The 15,351-nt window shown below is 32.0% G+C and overlaps 1 protein-coding gene across 1 annotated transcript; it reads left to right on the top strand.

Annotated features, from left to right (window-relative positions):
• Positions 1-358: 358 nt before the first annotated feature.
• LOC103488601 (transcription factor HHO3-like) lies at positions 359-3,122 on the top strand. The gene is made up of 5 exons (XM_008447419.3): positions 359-812; positions 887-1,152; positions 1,238-1,523; positions 1,620-1,696; positions 2,648-3,122. The coding sequence occupies exons 1-5, from the start codon at positions 668-670 to the stop codon at positions 2,993-2,995; spliced, it is 1,122 nt and encodes a 373-aa protein (XP_008445641.2). The 5' UTR covers positions 359-667; the 3' UTR covers positions 2,996-3,122.
• The last annotated feature ends 12,229 nt before the right edge of the window (positions 3,123-15,351 follow it).

Here is a 15,351-nt window from a genome sequence, read left to right as displayed (position 1 = left end):
ACAAAACATGTTATTTTTTAAATGCATGAAACGGTGATGAACAAAGAAAAGTTAGAGTATATATAGGATCAAAATGAACAAACATATATATAGGAAATTAAGTAATCTTTAAATTACATTAGTATAAAGATCAAGCATCAGAAACTTGAATATAGCCCAAGTCAAATATTGTGCCAAAGAAAAAAAGGGAAAAAAAAAAAAACGAACCTAGGTCAAGAATGAAAGGAAATATTTGGTTCGAAATATTTAAGTAATTTTGATTCTAGAAGACTCAAAAAAAAAAAAAAAAAAAAAAAAAAAAAGATAAAATAAAAGAATGGGTGTTGGCTTTTTCAAAACCTCCATGAAAGAATATAGATTCGTTACACTACGCGACGGCCCGACCACGATATTTTACTCTCACGGTCTCACCCCTTCTCTAAATCCCTTCCCATAAATTCTCCGATCAATTTTACATCTCTCTCTCTCTCTCTCTCTCTCTCTCTCTCTCTCCATCCCTCCTCTGCTTCTCTGTTTTGTTTTATAGTTTAATGATGATGATGGAAAAAGTTGGACACCAAGTTTATTCCTTCCAATGATTCTCTTCTAGATCCCTTATTCTCTCTCATCTCCAATCCCCAATTCCCAATTCCCAATTCCCTCTCAAGAAACATAGTCTTAGAGAATCATGGTTTACTCCGACAAAATGCAAGAAATTGCAGCCAAAATGGGTTTCACACTCTCTGATTTCGCCGACACTTTGGAACAAGAACGCCGCAAAGTCCTCATGTTTCAGCGCGAGCTCCCTCTCTGTTTGCAGCTTGTTTCCCATGGTGAAAATCTCACCCGATCTGTCCCCTTCCTATTGCACTCTGTTTTTCTTTTCTGATTTTGGATTTTTTCGTAGCCATTGATTGTTGTAGGCAGCAGTTATCGGGGACGACTACGGAGAATCGTCAATCCGAGTGTTCTGAGCAGACTTCCAGTGATATTGGTCCGGTTCTTGAAGAATTTATTCCCATCAACAGAAATGGGGTTTCGGATTTTGAAAAAACGGAGAAGATTAACAAAAACGATGACTCTGATTTAAATAATTTGAATTTGGCTCCGTCCGATTGGCTCAGATCTGCTCAGCTTTGGAATCAGACTTCAGATCCTCCTCCCTTGAATCAGGTAAAAAAAGGAAATTCCCCCCTTTCCATGGATTTCAAAATCATTCTCCTCGGATATTTAGAGGTTATTTGGTTTTGTTCTGCAGGACCTGCCGGAGAATACGCCGGTTGTTGAGGTCAATAGAAATGGGGGCGCTTTCCGGCCGTTTCAGAAGGAGAAAACCGGTGGCGGCGGTGGCGGGGGAGGGGCCTCGTCGTCTTCACCTCCTGCTCTGGCTGCGGAAACCAGCTCGACGACGGAAACGGGTTCAGGCGGAAGTAGTCGACGGGAAGAGAAGGAAGCGCAGAATCAGAGGAAACAGAGACGTTGCTGGTCGCCGGAGCTTCACCGACGGTTCCTTCATGCGCTTCAGCAGCTCGGAGGGTCACATGGTAGGGAAGAACGAAGAAATTAAATTTATTCTTTTGTATTTTTTGTATTTAATTTAATTCGAAGTTATATATTTTGTGAATTGAAACGAATTGCAGTGGCGACGCCGAAGCAAATAAGAGAATTGATGAAGGTTGATGGTCTTACCAACGATGAAGTGAAAAGTCATCTGCAGGTTTGTTCTTTTTCCATTTCGTTTTTCTTTTTTTCAAAATTATTATAATTATTATAATAATTATTATGTGCTGTTTATTTCACCGTGGAAAGTCTAGAATTTTCTATCTTTTCCTGAATTTCTCACATAATTGAAGTTTTTTTTCTTTTGTATTTGTTCGTGGAGATCTTTGTTTCGAATTAAGTTACACTGTTTCTTTAAAAGGAAATTGTCTCTTAAGAATGAAAAATAAAAGATATGGATCAAATAAATTTCCAATAATTAGCGATTTTATTGGGAATTCTTCTCTACATTACTTTAGGTAGAAGATCAAATTATCATAAAAAGTCTAAAATAAGATTAAAAAAAAAAAATAATAGAATGCTTGGAATGAGTTTCAATTTTAACTTATCATTTATTAAACGAGAGAAAAATGTCAGTAAAGTATGTTCATGACAGCTAATAAATATTCAACTTTTATTCTATTTATTAGCGGAATTTGAAATCTCTGCTTTTTTATTTTATCATTCGGTTTCCTCTTAACTTTTTCTTCAATCCTAAGTTTTTTTTTTCTTTATCCCTTTTATCAATTAAAAGAATGTGAAACCAAATTTATATTTATCAAAATAATAGGAACAATGATAAAGAAGAAGGAAGGCTTTACAATACAAGTGAAGTTATTCATAAACCTAACCTTTCATATTTGGTCTCTTATCATTAACTCAATATTTTTGTTCAATGAGCCTATGCCCTAATAATTTTATCAATTTGAAGTTTGTCACATTTTTAGTTATAAAAATAAAATTGAAAATTAAGAGTTTTGTTCAGCATGTTCGCTCACTAAACAATTTTTTTTTCTCTTTTTTCTATTTTCAAAAATTATTTTGTGAAAATATATTTCTTCTAAATAAAAAAGAATATTGTAAAGATTATTATTGGATGACTGATTCTGCAAAGCATTATATTGTTCAGAAGTATCGTCTGCACACGAGACGACCTACTCCGACGATCCACAACAACGAGAGCGGCCACACGCCCCAGTTCCTAGTGGTTGGCGGCATATGGGTACCGGCAGCCGAGTACGCCGCTGTGTCCACCACCACTTCATCTGGAGAAGTTGTCAGTGCCGCTACTACCAACGGAATTTATGCACCGGTGGTGGCAGCAGCAGCGCCGCAGCCATTAGCTAGCACAGTTCAAAAGCCAAAGCCGAAGCCCAAGATTATTCCTTCCTCCGCCGCGGTTGCCGCCGTGGAATGTAATTCTCCGACTACATCTTCGTCTACTCATACGTCGTCAGTTTCACCAGCTTCTTCTTGAGCCTCTAAATTTAGTTGGAATTTTTGGTTTTTTGGTATACTTTTTGATGTGTGAATGTTGTAAAAGTTTTGCTACAGAACATGCATAGAAATAACTAATAAGAACATGCTGAGATTAGTTCATTAAATTTACACTTGTGTGTGTTGCCTTTCATCTTTATTCTCTTCATTTCCTTTCCATGTGTTAAAAAGAAAATTAATGTATATATGGAATAAAACAATAGAATAGTTATATGAAATTTTCCAACCAACAATTGAACAAGTGAAGCCACATTTCTTTTTTCCATATATAAGATAATAAATAACAATAATGATTTAATATATTCTTTAAGAAAATTGTCGAATACAATTTTTCTTTGGAAATTAGCTGGGTGTGTAACAGGGCTAGCTAGGACCTCTTTTTGTGTTAGTGAAAATAACTTGGGAAATGTTTGGGGGTAAAGAGTTAAATTGTAAAAAATAGAAGGTTATTAAGTTTATATACAAAATTGTGAAATTGGATCACAAACAAGTTAGTAAGTAGGATTATGATCTTAGTTCTTACTAATCTCTTTAGGTTTTAGAAGTTAGTATGGACTATAATTGATGGCTTTTACCGGTGAAACCCACAACTTCTAATTAAACAAGAAGCGAAGTTGACAATTCTTTACTTTTTTTTACTCCATATTTTCAAATTTTTTGAACCAAGAACACTCATACATCATACGAATAGATCATTTTGAAATATTATTTTTGTTTTTTAGAATTCGGCTAAAACTTTTAATTTTTATTTTAACAAAACATGAAGATCACAAGAAGATGATAACTCTGAGATAAAAAATATTATTTTTGTTTTTCCTAAAATGAAACTAAAAACAAATAAGAACCTAGATGATTTTAGACAACATGTAACAATTAAAATAGAACTTTTAAGAACCACAACTAAATACTTTAAATTATATATTAAGATTATTATCTTAATTTCATGTGCACGTGTGATGTCATTAGGAGGATCAAGAAACGTACTCTTTTAGTATTACATCCCACCCAGCCAAAAGAAGATAATGGAGAGTTGCGGAAATGAGGCACAACACAGTGAAAATCGAGAAAAATATAATATAAAAATAAATAAAAAGTCTTTTCAAAAATATAAAAATGTGGCAATGTATTTATACGTATAAAATAATTTCGAAAACGAAAAAGGTTTAGAGATCTATCGTGTAAAATACAAAAAATATTTCGTCAATGCCGTCAACAACTCGCGTGTAATATATTTACTATACGATCGTTTAGATTTGGCTATTGTTTGGTACACGATCATTTAATTTGGTTATGTTTAAATTTGATTACATGATCATTTAGATTTGATCGTTTAAATTTGGTTACATGATCATTTACATGACTCAAATCTAAACGATTTATTTTTCAAAATTTGGTTACACGATCATTTAGGTTTGGCTAAACAATTTTTTTTAATTCTTTTTTTACACGATCGTTTAGATTTGTTTACACAATCATTTAGTTTTGGCTCAACAGTTTTTTTAATTCTTTTGGTACACGATCGTTTAGATTTGTCCGATGATTTATTTTTTTTACACGATCTTTTAAATTTTGCTATTTTTTGTATTGTTTAGATTTGGTTACCCATATTTAAATGACGTAAAAAAAGAATAAAAAAAGAAGAAAGACGAATGGAAACAAATCACAGCGGATAAAAAAAGAAGAGGAAAAGAAGAAGGACGATGGAAAGATTAAACGACGTAAAAAAAATCACAAAAGAAGAAAGACGAAATCACAGTAGAAAAAAAGAAAATGAAAAGAAGAAAGACGATGAATCGTAGCGAGGAGGAAGACGATGAAAGAATTGCAGCGAGGAAAAGAAGAAAGGCAGAAGGGAAAACTTGGAATATTTAAAAAATGACTAATTTCATGGGCTTTGTTACACGGATAGTAAATAGTTTGGCGTTTTGTTACATTTATAACAGTTTCACAATAAATAAAGTAAAATAAATAATAAATTAAGAAAATTAGAAATTTCTAAAAAAAAAAAATCCTATTTTCTCCAATTTTTTTGGAGTTTCGACTAATGTCTAACAAAATCTACTAAATATCACTATTTAGAGGCAATTTGAAGGTGTATTACATGGCCTTAAGAGTTGGTATCTTCAAGACACATGGTAAAAGAGTTGGATACGGACGGAAGTGACACATGCCAATGAACACTAAGCATAATGGGCCATCTATTATTTTAATAATATTTATAATAATAATTTTATTGTGAGGTTTTCATATTATCATCTTTTAAAAAATACAAACGGAGAGGACGGCTAGGAGAGGAGGGATCGCTAGACCAGCAACCAGTATCTTCTATCCAGTTGAAGGAGAGAAAAATTGTTCCAATAATTAAATTATTGAATTAATAGGTTAACATTCTACTATTTTAATTATTTCGTTTTATGTCATAAAACTCGTAGATAATAAATGTAATTTGATGACCATTACTAATAAAGTATTATTATTGTAGTTTCAATAAATTGTTATTGATTATTTTATTAGTTTTGTCTTAATAACCTAAATCCACAGTAAACTAACATACTAAGCTTAAGCTGTTTGATGAGTTTTAAACTGTATGTAGAGACATACAGGGATTAATGCATGTTTGAGGTACAACTTAAAGGATCTATTGTATAGGAATAAGTCTGAGTACATTATTCTAGCAACATTATGGATAAGGCCCACTTTGTATTTGATACAAACGGAATGATCCAATGCATACGTGTAGATGACATGTGAGTAGGGGTATCATATACAATGAGTTTGCATAAGATCACAAAACCACGAAATAGTAACCACTAGATGTAACTTTGTTAACTAGTTAGATTTCTATTTCATTAGAATGACCTAGGTAACTTAGTATCAATTTTGAGTGTCTCATGTACTCATGTTCGAGAAGGACTGTCTTTTGATTTGTACGGTTGAGAGTACTGGTTAAATTGTCATCTCAATAAGTCTAGCTATCATTTTGGAGACAAGATTGAGTGGGGTGCTAGAAACATAATTAAATGAGATGAAATTCACTCCTTCCCAACTTTAGGATAAATATATGAATGTTCCTTAAATAATGTCTCTGGTACTTGAACAAAGGGTCTTACCCTCTCTATAACCCAATAGGGGCTTTTGTTTATTGGTTGGACCATAAGGGCTAAGAAAAGTAACCTAGAGGTAAAGCAATATTTTTGACCCAAATGATGTTACGGACACTTGTGAAGAACTAACTTACTGTTATTGGTGTACATCCGTGGACACAAAAAAATATTTATAAAGAGGAGAGTTCACCTGTGAGTCTTTAGTGAAGTGTACACATAGTTAACGAATATTGATTAATATGGTTAATGAGTTTAGTCAATTTAATCTTAGATCGTTATAGTTTATGATCTGTAGGTCCATCAGGTCTCATTCCTAGCTCGTAAAGGGTAATGAGGTTAGTATATCTTGTATATAAAGTTTATATATCTTGGATATAAAGTTTATATTTAATTGAACTTTATTATATAAATTTAATTTTAGATATGATTCAAAATTAATATACGAGAGAATAAAATATTGGAATGAATTCAAATATTAATTTAATATGAATTAATTTAATCTAAATGCCTAGTCCCTTCAAATTTAAGGATTTGAAACCTGTGCCATGGACGTATGATTGTCAAGTATAAAGGTGAGCAGTAGGTGGTCGGGGTCGGTTTTCCGACCAAACCGTCCCCGAGCTGACCACAAGTCAGCATATAAGTTGTAAAACCAACTTTAGCCGTTGTTTCCAACAAAACCGACCGGTCCGACAGTCGATCGGTAGGTCGGTTTTGGTCAGTTTTTTTTCTCCTTCTTCTTCTTCGTTTTTTTCCTTTCTATGTTTCTTACTTTCTTTTCTTTTCCTTCCTTTCTTTTTCCTTCTTTTTTATTTTTCTTATCCTTTTTTCCCTTGTTTTCTTAAATGTGAAATATATAGATTCAATTTCTATTTTCCTTTGACGTTTAATTTTCTTTTACAAATATTATGGATTTTGGTTTATGGTTGGAGTAAAAATTTTTTTGATAAACGATTTTAAAAATTAAGATGTATTATTTTGTTTTATTTCTCTTTTTAAACCTAAACTTATAATTATATAATACATTATATATATATATATATATATATATATATATATATATATTATTTTTAAAAAAACATGGGTCAGTTCAGTCGATTTACAAGATCGACCGACCATATCAACCAAACTGATCGACAAAAACTCGGTTTTTGAGTTTCTAGAATCGAAACCAGACCGTCGATTGTACTATTCCGACTGCCCAACCTCTGTTCGTTCGATTTCAATTTTTCAGCCCACCATGCTCACCCTTAGTCAAGTCATAATATGTCTTTCAATTGATAATATTACCAAAATTAGTGGAATTAACTCGAAATGGAAGATGTTATAAACCAAATAATTTGACAGCACTACTTTCATGTGGTTTGATATATAGAGCAAGGGAAGAAATGAAAAAAAGAATGTGAATGAACATTGCTCATAGTAGGATGTGGAAATGTCTGTCATTTATGAGATGTGAAAATGTCTGTCATTTATGTGAAAGCAGACAAATTCTTAAATGATTTAAAAGGGGTCTTATAAAAAATATAGAAAAGCGGCAAAATATTTACACTCTATATAACAATTCCAAAAACGGAAAAAGCTCAAAGGTCCACTGTGTAAAATACCAAAAATACCCCGTCAACCACACCGTCAATAACGCGTGCGTAATATATTTGCGATCGTTTAGATTCGGTTATTGTTTGATACGCGATCGTTTAGATACGACTACAATTTATACGCGATCGTTTAGATATGACTACAATTTGTACGCGATCATTTAGATATGGCTACAATTTATACGCAATCGTTTAGATATGACTACAATTTATACGCGATCATTTAGATATGACTACAATTTATCTTTTCAATCATCGTTTAATTTTGTTACACGATCATTTAATTTGGTTACGTTTAAATTTGGTTAAACGATCATTTAGATTTGATCGTTTAGATTTGGGGACCCAAATCTAAATGATTGTTTTTTTCAAAATTTGGTACACGATTTTTTAAATTCTTTTGGTACACGATCGTTTAGATTTCTTTACACGATGTTTACTTGTTTTACACGATTGTTTACATTTGGCTACAATGATTTTTTTTCAAGATTCTTTATACACAATCTTTTATTTTTTTACACGATCGTTTACTTTTTTTTCAACGATCATTTACATTTGGCTACTCCAATCTAAATGATTTTTTTTCAAGATTCTTTATACACGATTTTTTAGATTTTGCTCTTTTTGTACACGACGTAAAAAGAAAAAAAAGACGATGGAAAGAAATCACAACGAAAAAAAGAAGAGGAAAAGTAGAAAAACGATGGAAAAGTGAAAAAAAAAAAAAGGAAAAGAAAAAAAAGATGGAAAGATTAAACGACGTAAATAAAGAATTGAAAAATAAGAAAGATGATGGAAAGAAATTGTAGAAAAAAAAATAGGAAAGAAGAAAGACGAAATCGCAAGAGAAAGACGATTAAAGAAATAGTAGGAGGAAGATGAATCATAAAAGAAAGATGGAAGGACAAACCTAAAATATTTAGAAAATGGCTAACTTTATAGGTTTTGTTATACAGACCGTTTTAGTATTTTGTTACATTTATGTAAATTTCCCCATTTAAAATTAAGAAAACCAGAATTATGTAAGAGAATATGTGTTTATTTGTGAAGGATAAGATCGTAACAAAAGAATATGCATTTGCTATGAAATGTGATTATTTATGGAGATACCATATTTTGTCATTTTATTTTATGTTATTTTATTTTACTAAAACTTAATTTAAATAAAGGAAAAAATGAATTTGAATTTATCCCTTTTTTGAAAAAGAGAAAAGAAACAAAAATAAAGGCAAATCTATTCTAATCTCACATTTCCCCCTACCCTAACTTCTCTCAACTATTTCTTTTGTATTTCTCTCCCACAATTCTTTCCTTACCTCTTCACCATTCTCCCACATTCCCCATACTCTAAAAACAAAAGAACTAACTCATTGCTCTATGAATCAAAATCCCAGGACAAGATTAAGGGGGAGAGACGTTTGTTGACATTTTGTTTCCTTTCCACTTGTAAAAGAAATCGCTTCACACCAAATTTTCAATATGCTTGCAATTGTAAGGGTTGGAAAAGGGAAGCAATAAACTTTTTCACCAAGTTAAATTCTTCAGACGTTTTTAGTTTTCTTTTTCCTCTCCTGTCTCACGATGTACTTTTTTCTATTAAATTGTCATTTTTTGTTTCCCAATTTGGTGTGGTTTTGATTAATTTCCTTAAATTTAGTTTAATTTTACATTATATTTATTAAATTTGTTTTTCAGTTCAGTTTAGTTGAATTTTGTTGAATTTAATTTAACTTAGAATTCATTTAATTCGTTGTATTTATTAAATTTGTTGTTCACTTTTGTTTTTATTAGATTGATTTAGTTGAATTTAATTTAACTTAGAATTCATTTAATTTGTTGTATTTATTTAATTTGTTGTTCACTTTTTTTTTATTAGATTTAGTTTAGTTGAATTTCGTTAAATTTATTTTAATCTAACATTTATTTAATTTGTTGTTCACTGTGTATTTATTAAATTTGTGTTTTGTTTAGGGAAACTTCCATAAACGTAACAAAGCACCAATTATTTACCACCTATTTAACAAAACTTACAAAGTTGGTCATTTTTTAAATATTTAAGATTTGTCATTCTATCTTTCTTCTCTTCCTCGCGATTTCTCATTATCTTCCTCCTGCGATTTCTTTCATCGTCTTTCTTCTTTTCCTTATTTTTTTTCTACTGCGATTTCTTTCCATCGTATTTTTTTTCTCTTTTTTTTGTGATTTCTTTCCATCGTATAAAAAAAGTAAACGATCGTATAAAAAAAGTAAACGATCGTATAAAAAAAGTAAACGATCGTGTAAAAAAATAAATTGTCGTTTAGAGAAATATAAATGATCGTATACCAAAAGAATTAAAAAAAAATCGTGTACCAAATTTTGAAAAAAAAATCGTCTAAACGATCAAATCTAAACGATCGTGTAACAAAATTAAATAATAGAATTGAAAAGATAAATTGTAGTCATATCCAAACAATCGCGTATCAAACAATAACCAAATCTAAACGATCGCAAATATATTACGCGCGCGTTGTTGACGACATGGTTGATGAGGCATTTTTGATGTTTTACATGTAAGTCTCTATGCTTTTTTTATTTTCGAAATTGTTTTATACAATATAAACACCTGGTCGTTTTATTAAGTTTTTGAAAAGACCCATTTTATTTATTTATTATATTTTTGGAAAAACACCTTAGTTGGATGGAGAAAAAATATTCTATAAATATGAAAACTTAAACGAATCTGGTTTGACTGGAAGTAGAGGGAATCAATCATACCCTTTTGGTATTAAAATAAAAATCATACTCATTTGAGATATTGCATGACTTTAAAAATTATATTCATCGTATGAGAGAGAAAACGGTTCATGAATTAATTTAGATTATCCTCTATTGACTTGATTGAAGTATTATGTTTCCTATTCTTTTATTAATTTAAACTGTCTAAATAAAAAATTAGAATAAATTAAAATTGGATAAACTTTGGATAAAACTATAACTCTTTATAAACTATGACACTTTTTAGGAAAACATTATCTTTTTTGACATTATAATATAAATACTATTTTTTTTTAGTTCTTTTAAGTACATATCTAAATACATATTAATTTATATTTTTAAATTTTGGAGGTATATCAAATCTTCAAAATAATAATTTAATAGATTTAAAATTATAAACTTTTGAAATAAATCAACTTGAATGATTTGTAATTCCATTTAATATGAGCTCAAAATAATCACTACATAGAACAAAATTCTACCAATATAGTAAAAAGGATTATCAAGTAATTCTCTGTAAAATAAAGTAGAAAACCGAGGATGAAGAACCCATAAATAAAAGCGAAAAAAATATTTTTGAAAAAAAAAATCAAAAAATAGATATGTGTTTTAATAAGAGGTCTTTAAAAAAAATATAACAAAGTAGCAAAGTATTTGCATTGTATAGAATAATACCAAAAACAAAAAAAGCCCACAGGCCTACAAAGGAAAATACCAAAAATGTCCCATCAACCACACCATCAACAAAGCGTGTAATATATTTGATATACGATCGTTTAGATTTGGTTATTGTTTGGGACACAATTGTTTAGATTTGGTCGTTTAGATTTGACTATCCAAATTTACGATTTATTTTTTCAATTCTATCATTTAATTTGGTTACGCGATCATTTAAATTTGGTTATACGATTGTTTAGATTTAGGTAGCCAAATCTAAACGATTTTTTTTTCAAAATGCTTTGGTATACGATCGTTTAGATTTGTTTACACGATTCTTTATTTTCTCATGATTCTTTTCACTATAAAAAGTAGGGAGACACATGATGCATAAATACGTCGGTGGAAGTGGTAAAGACGTTGAGAACCAAATTTTCGACGTAGAAAGTGACGTCGGGACGACCGTTAGAAGAAACACATTGGGAGACAGATTTTCGATGCGTCACTAACAAGGCGTTGGGAATAATCTTCTCCCGATGTCAGCTTTACCGACGTCTTCAATGTGTCGGCAACAAGTCATCCCCGACATTAGCTATGCGTCAGAAATAATGACTCTCGACGTTTGTATATCCAACGTCATCCATGCGTCTGCAATAAACATCCCGACGTGATGTTTACACCATATTTCCGACGTATGTACTACGTCAAAAAATATTTTAAATATGTAATTTTTTATTTTTTTTCCTGAAATATTTTTATGTAATATTTTTCTGTAAGATTTATTTCCTGAAATATTCGAATTTGTTTTCTATTCAATTAAAGAAAATTAAAAATAAATTAGTAAATTACGAAATACAAACACAAATTCAACAAAAAATTAAATGTTCATAATACAAAAAAGTTCAAAAAATGTAACAACGTTCATAATACAAATAAACAATATTCCTCGAAAAAAAAAGCACAAAGAAAGTCGTACTTCATAACGTATGTCTCCTAATGAACCTCTTATGCCATTCTACACCGCGGGTCCTATAATGATACAAAAATGACTAAGTTTAATACATATATATGCATATCATCACTGTATACTGTCATTTCAAGAACTTAAGAATAATGAAAACATAGATACGTACCGCAAAGCTAGGGATCATGTGGTGGTCATTGTTGTGCCTGAGTCATGTCTTCTATGAGCTTTCGCATTCGTTCCACTTTTGAAACTAACACATCGTGATTTCTTGTTTGTTCTTCAATCTGTTGCATAGCTTGATCAAGCATAGCCTGTAATTGGATCTGTATTGTGGATTGCGGACCTGAAGTTGTGGAACTGCTCGCATTGGTCATCTTGCAGGCCTTGGGCTTGGGTCCCCAACCAAGGCCTTTTGAGTAGCCTGATTGTCTACCTAACCAAGTTCTTTTCCATCGTTTAAGTCCCTAAAACATAAATAGGTTTAATTAGAAACATATTTCCTCTCCTCTCACATCCTAAACTTACTTCCTTGAATATAGGATCTCTCAAAATTTTCACTAAAACTAACTTCAAACTATAGAGTCTACCATAACTGTAGGATAGCTAGCACAATCTAATTACTAACCACAAACAACTTCAATCTTCGCATTCTACCCACCCCCTTCCAACAACGCTACCTTACAAGCTATCCTACTACCCCACTACAAGAAATCAAGGTTTTCTTGTTGCATAAAAAGGCATCAGATGAAATAACGTCGGGACAGATACCTTCCCTTGATGCTACTTTTCACACGTCGAGCAAAGACGAAAACATTATTTTATTATTACATTTTCCTGATGTCGTGATAGAGTTGTTAGGAAACAATACCACATTTTTTAAGTCTGGGTGTAGGGTATCGGGAATAATTACCTTATCTTGATGCCTCATGTACGCATTGGAAACTCTCAGTCGAAAATATTTGAACATTAATTATGTTAGATAGAGATTCCCGATGCCTCCTGCATGGCATCGGGAGTAAGGAAAGCTCCTAACGCCACTAATGATTCGTCGGGAATGGCGTCGAGAGTAAGGGAAGCTCCTGATGCCATTAGTGATTTATCGGGAGTTACCATATAAAAAAGATGTTACAAAACCGAAACAAAAGAGAAAGAGGAAGAGGAGAGTTCGGCCGGTGAAACGAAAAGAGGCAAAAATATCAACTGTTGTCGCGCATTGCCCTCGCTGCTGTGAGCCTGCCATTGTGTCTCTGCCACCATCTGCCACCGCACATCCCTATTTAAGGTAAGTTTAAAACCCTAAACTCTTAAATGTTAGTTTAAATAGTTTAGTTTTTTGTTTCTTAAAATTAATTTTAGGATTTTAATGATGAATTAGTTTGAGGATATTGTTTAGGAATAGATTTTGGTTTTTGAAGTTGGAATTTTGAATGTGGGTTGAAAAGGCGCGGGGGGGGGGGGGGGGGGAATATTTGAGAAATTGATTTTGAGAATTAAAAATTTGAATGTGTGGGTTGAATTTGAAGAGGGGGAGTGAGGTTTAATTGAATATTTGGAGGGGGTGGGTTGAAAATTAGAAGGGAGAGGGGGGAGGGGTTAAGGATGAAATTTTGAAGGGGGAGGGGGGGAGAGTTTGAAAATTTGAGGGATTATGGTTGAAAATTTGAGGGGGGAGGGGGCGATGACTATTATTGTGTTAAAAATTCTGTAATTTGTGTCAAGATTCTGTTTGGCCATCCTGTAGTTATGGTAGCCTTTAGTTCAATTCTAGTAGTTTATTTCTTAGTAGTTTTGAATAACTTTGTTGTTGATTTGGGATGACTATCCTACAGTTATGATAGCCTTTTTTGTTTTTAATTTATTTATATTTCTGAGGGTTTGAAGGGGTGGTAGTAGGATAGCTTGTAATGTAGCGTTGTTGGAAGGGGTGGGTAGGATGCGAAGATTGAAGTTGTTTGTGCTTAATAATTAGGTTGTTCATGCTATCCTGCAATTATGGTAGCCTCTGTAGTTTGAAGTTTGTTTTAGTGAAAATATTGAGAGATTGTATATTCAAGGGAGTAAGTTTAGGATGTGAGAGGAGAAGAATATGTTTCTAATCAAACCTATTTATGTTTTAGGGACTTAAACGATGAACAAGGGTTGGATGAAATTTAGGAAAAAGTTCTCCCTTGAGTAAAGAAAGGGAGTGACCTAATTTTTAGAAGTTGTCAAGTTTCACGTTGATGCCTACAGACGAATAAGATATCCATGCAAGGGATGTATGAACTTAAATTGGAACTCATTAGAGAGTGTGGAATAACATCTACTGACTTTTGGAATATTCTCCTACTACACAAAATGAGTGTATCATGGAGAGTCATTAAGCTTTAAAGGTACAAAAAACTTTGAGGAAGGAACTAGTAGTAACCCTTTTGATGAAGGAACTAGTATAGGCAGTTTAATGAATAAGATGATATGTTTGGTATGTTGAATGATTTACAAGCCCCGATTGAATAGGAAGAGGAAACGGAAGAAGGTCATTTGAAGGATGAAATGTTGAGGAATATTGGAGTAGACTTATTCTCCTATTATCGAACTATGTAATTTTTTTTCGTGACTTGTACACTAGAACGGTATGAGTAAGTGATTTAGACAGATTGCAAGCAGACATCATAATCATACTCTGTAAGTTGGAAATAATATTTTCACCTGCCTTCTTTACCGTTATGATACACCTAGCCATTCATTTACCATATGAAACCAAGGTTAGTACTGGTCCAGTTTCTTACAGTTGAATGTATCCCATTGAAAGAAAGTTACGCACTTTGAAACAATATGTTAGAAACAAAGTACATCTTGAGGGGTCAATTGTAGAAGCGTATGTGATGAATGAATTGAGCACCTTTTATTTGCGTTACCTAAGTGATATACAGACTCGATTCATAAGAGATAAGCAAAATGATGATATCACTCTACAGGACGAGCTAATTGGTGAGTTTGAAATTTTCAAGTAGAAAGTACGACCCTTAGGTGCATCAAGTCTTCATACTATATCACAAGAAGAGAAACACCTTTTCCATTGGTACATATTCAACAATGTAGACGAAATATCGGAGTATCGCAAGTAAGCATTCCTTATCTTCATAATTCTTAGCTATAGTTGTTGAGTATTTGTTATACATTGTTGTTACACAAATTAAACTCACAATCATCCCTGTCAGGAAAGATTTGAGGCTAATACGTTCACATGCTCAAAATGCTATGGATTTTTATA

The sequence above is a fragment of the Cucumis melo genome, chromosome 3, assembly GCF_025177605.1.
Source record: "Cucumis melo cultivar AY chromosome 3, USDA_Cmelo_AY_1.0, whole genome shotgun sequence".
Classification (NCBI taxonomy): domain Eukaryota; kingdom Viridiplantae; phylum Streptophyta; class Magnoliopsida; order Cucurbitales; family Cucurbitaceae; genus Cucumis; species Cucumis melo.
Note: the sequence above shows the minus strand (reverse complement) of the source record. Positions and strands in the feature narration are given on the sequence as shown.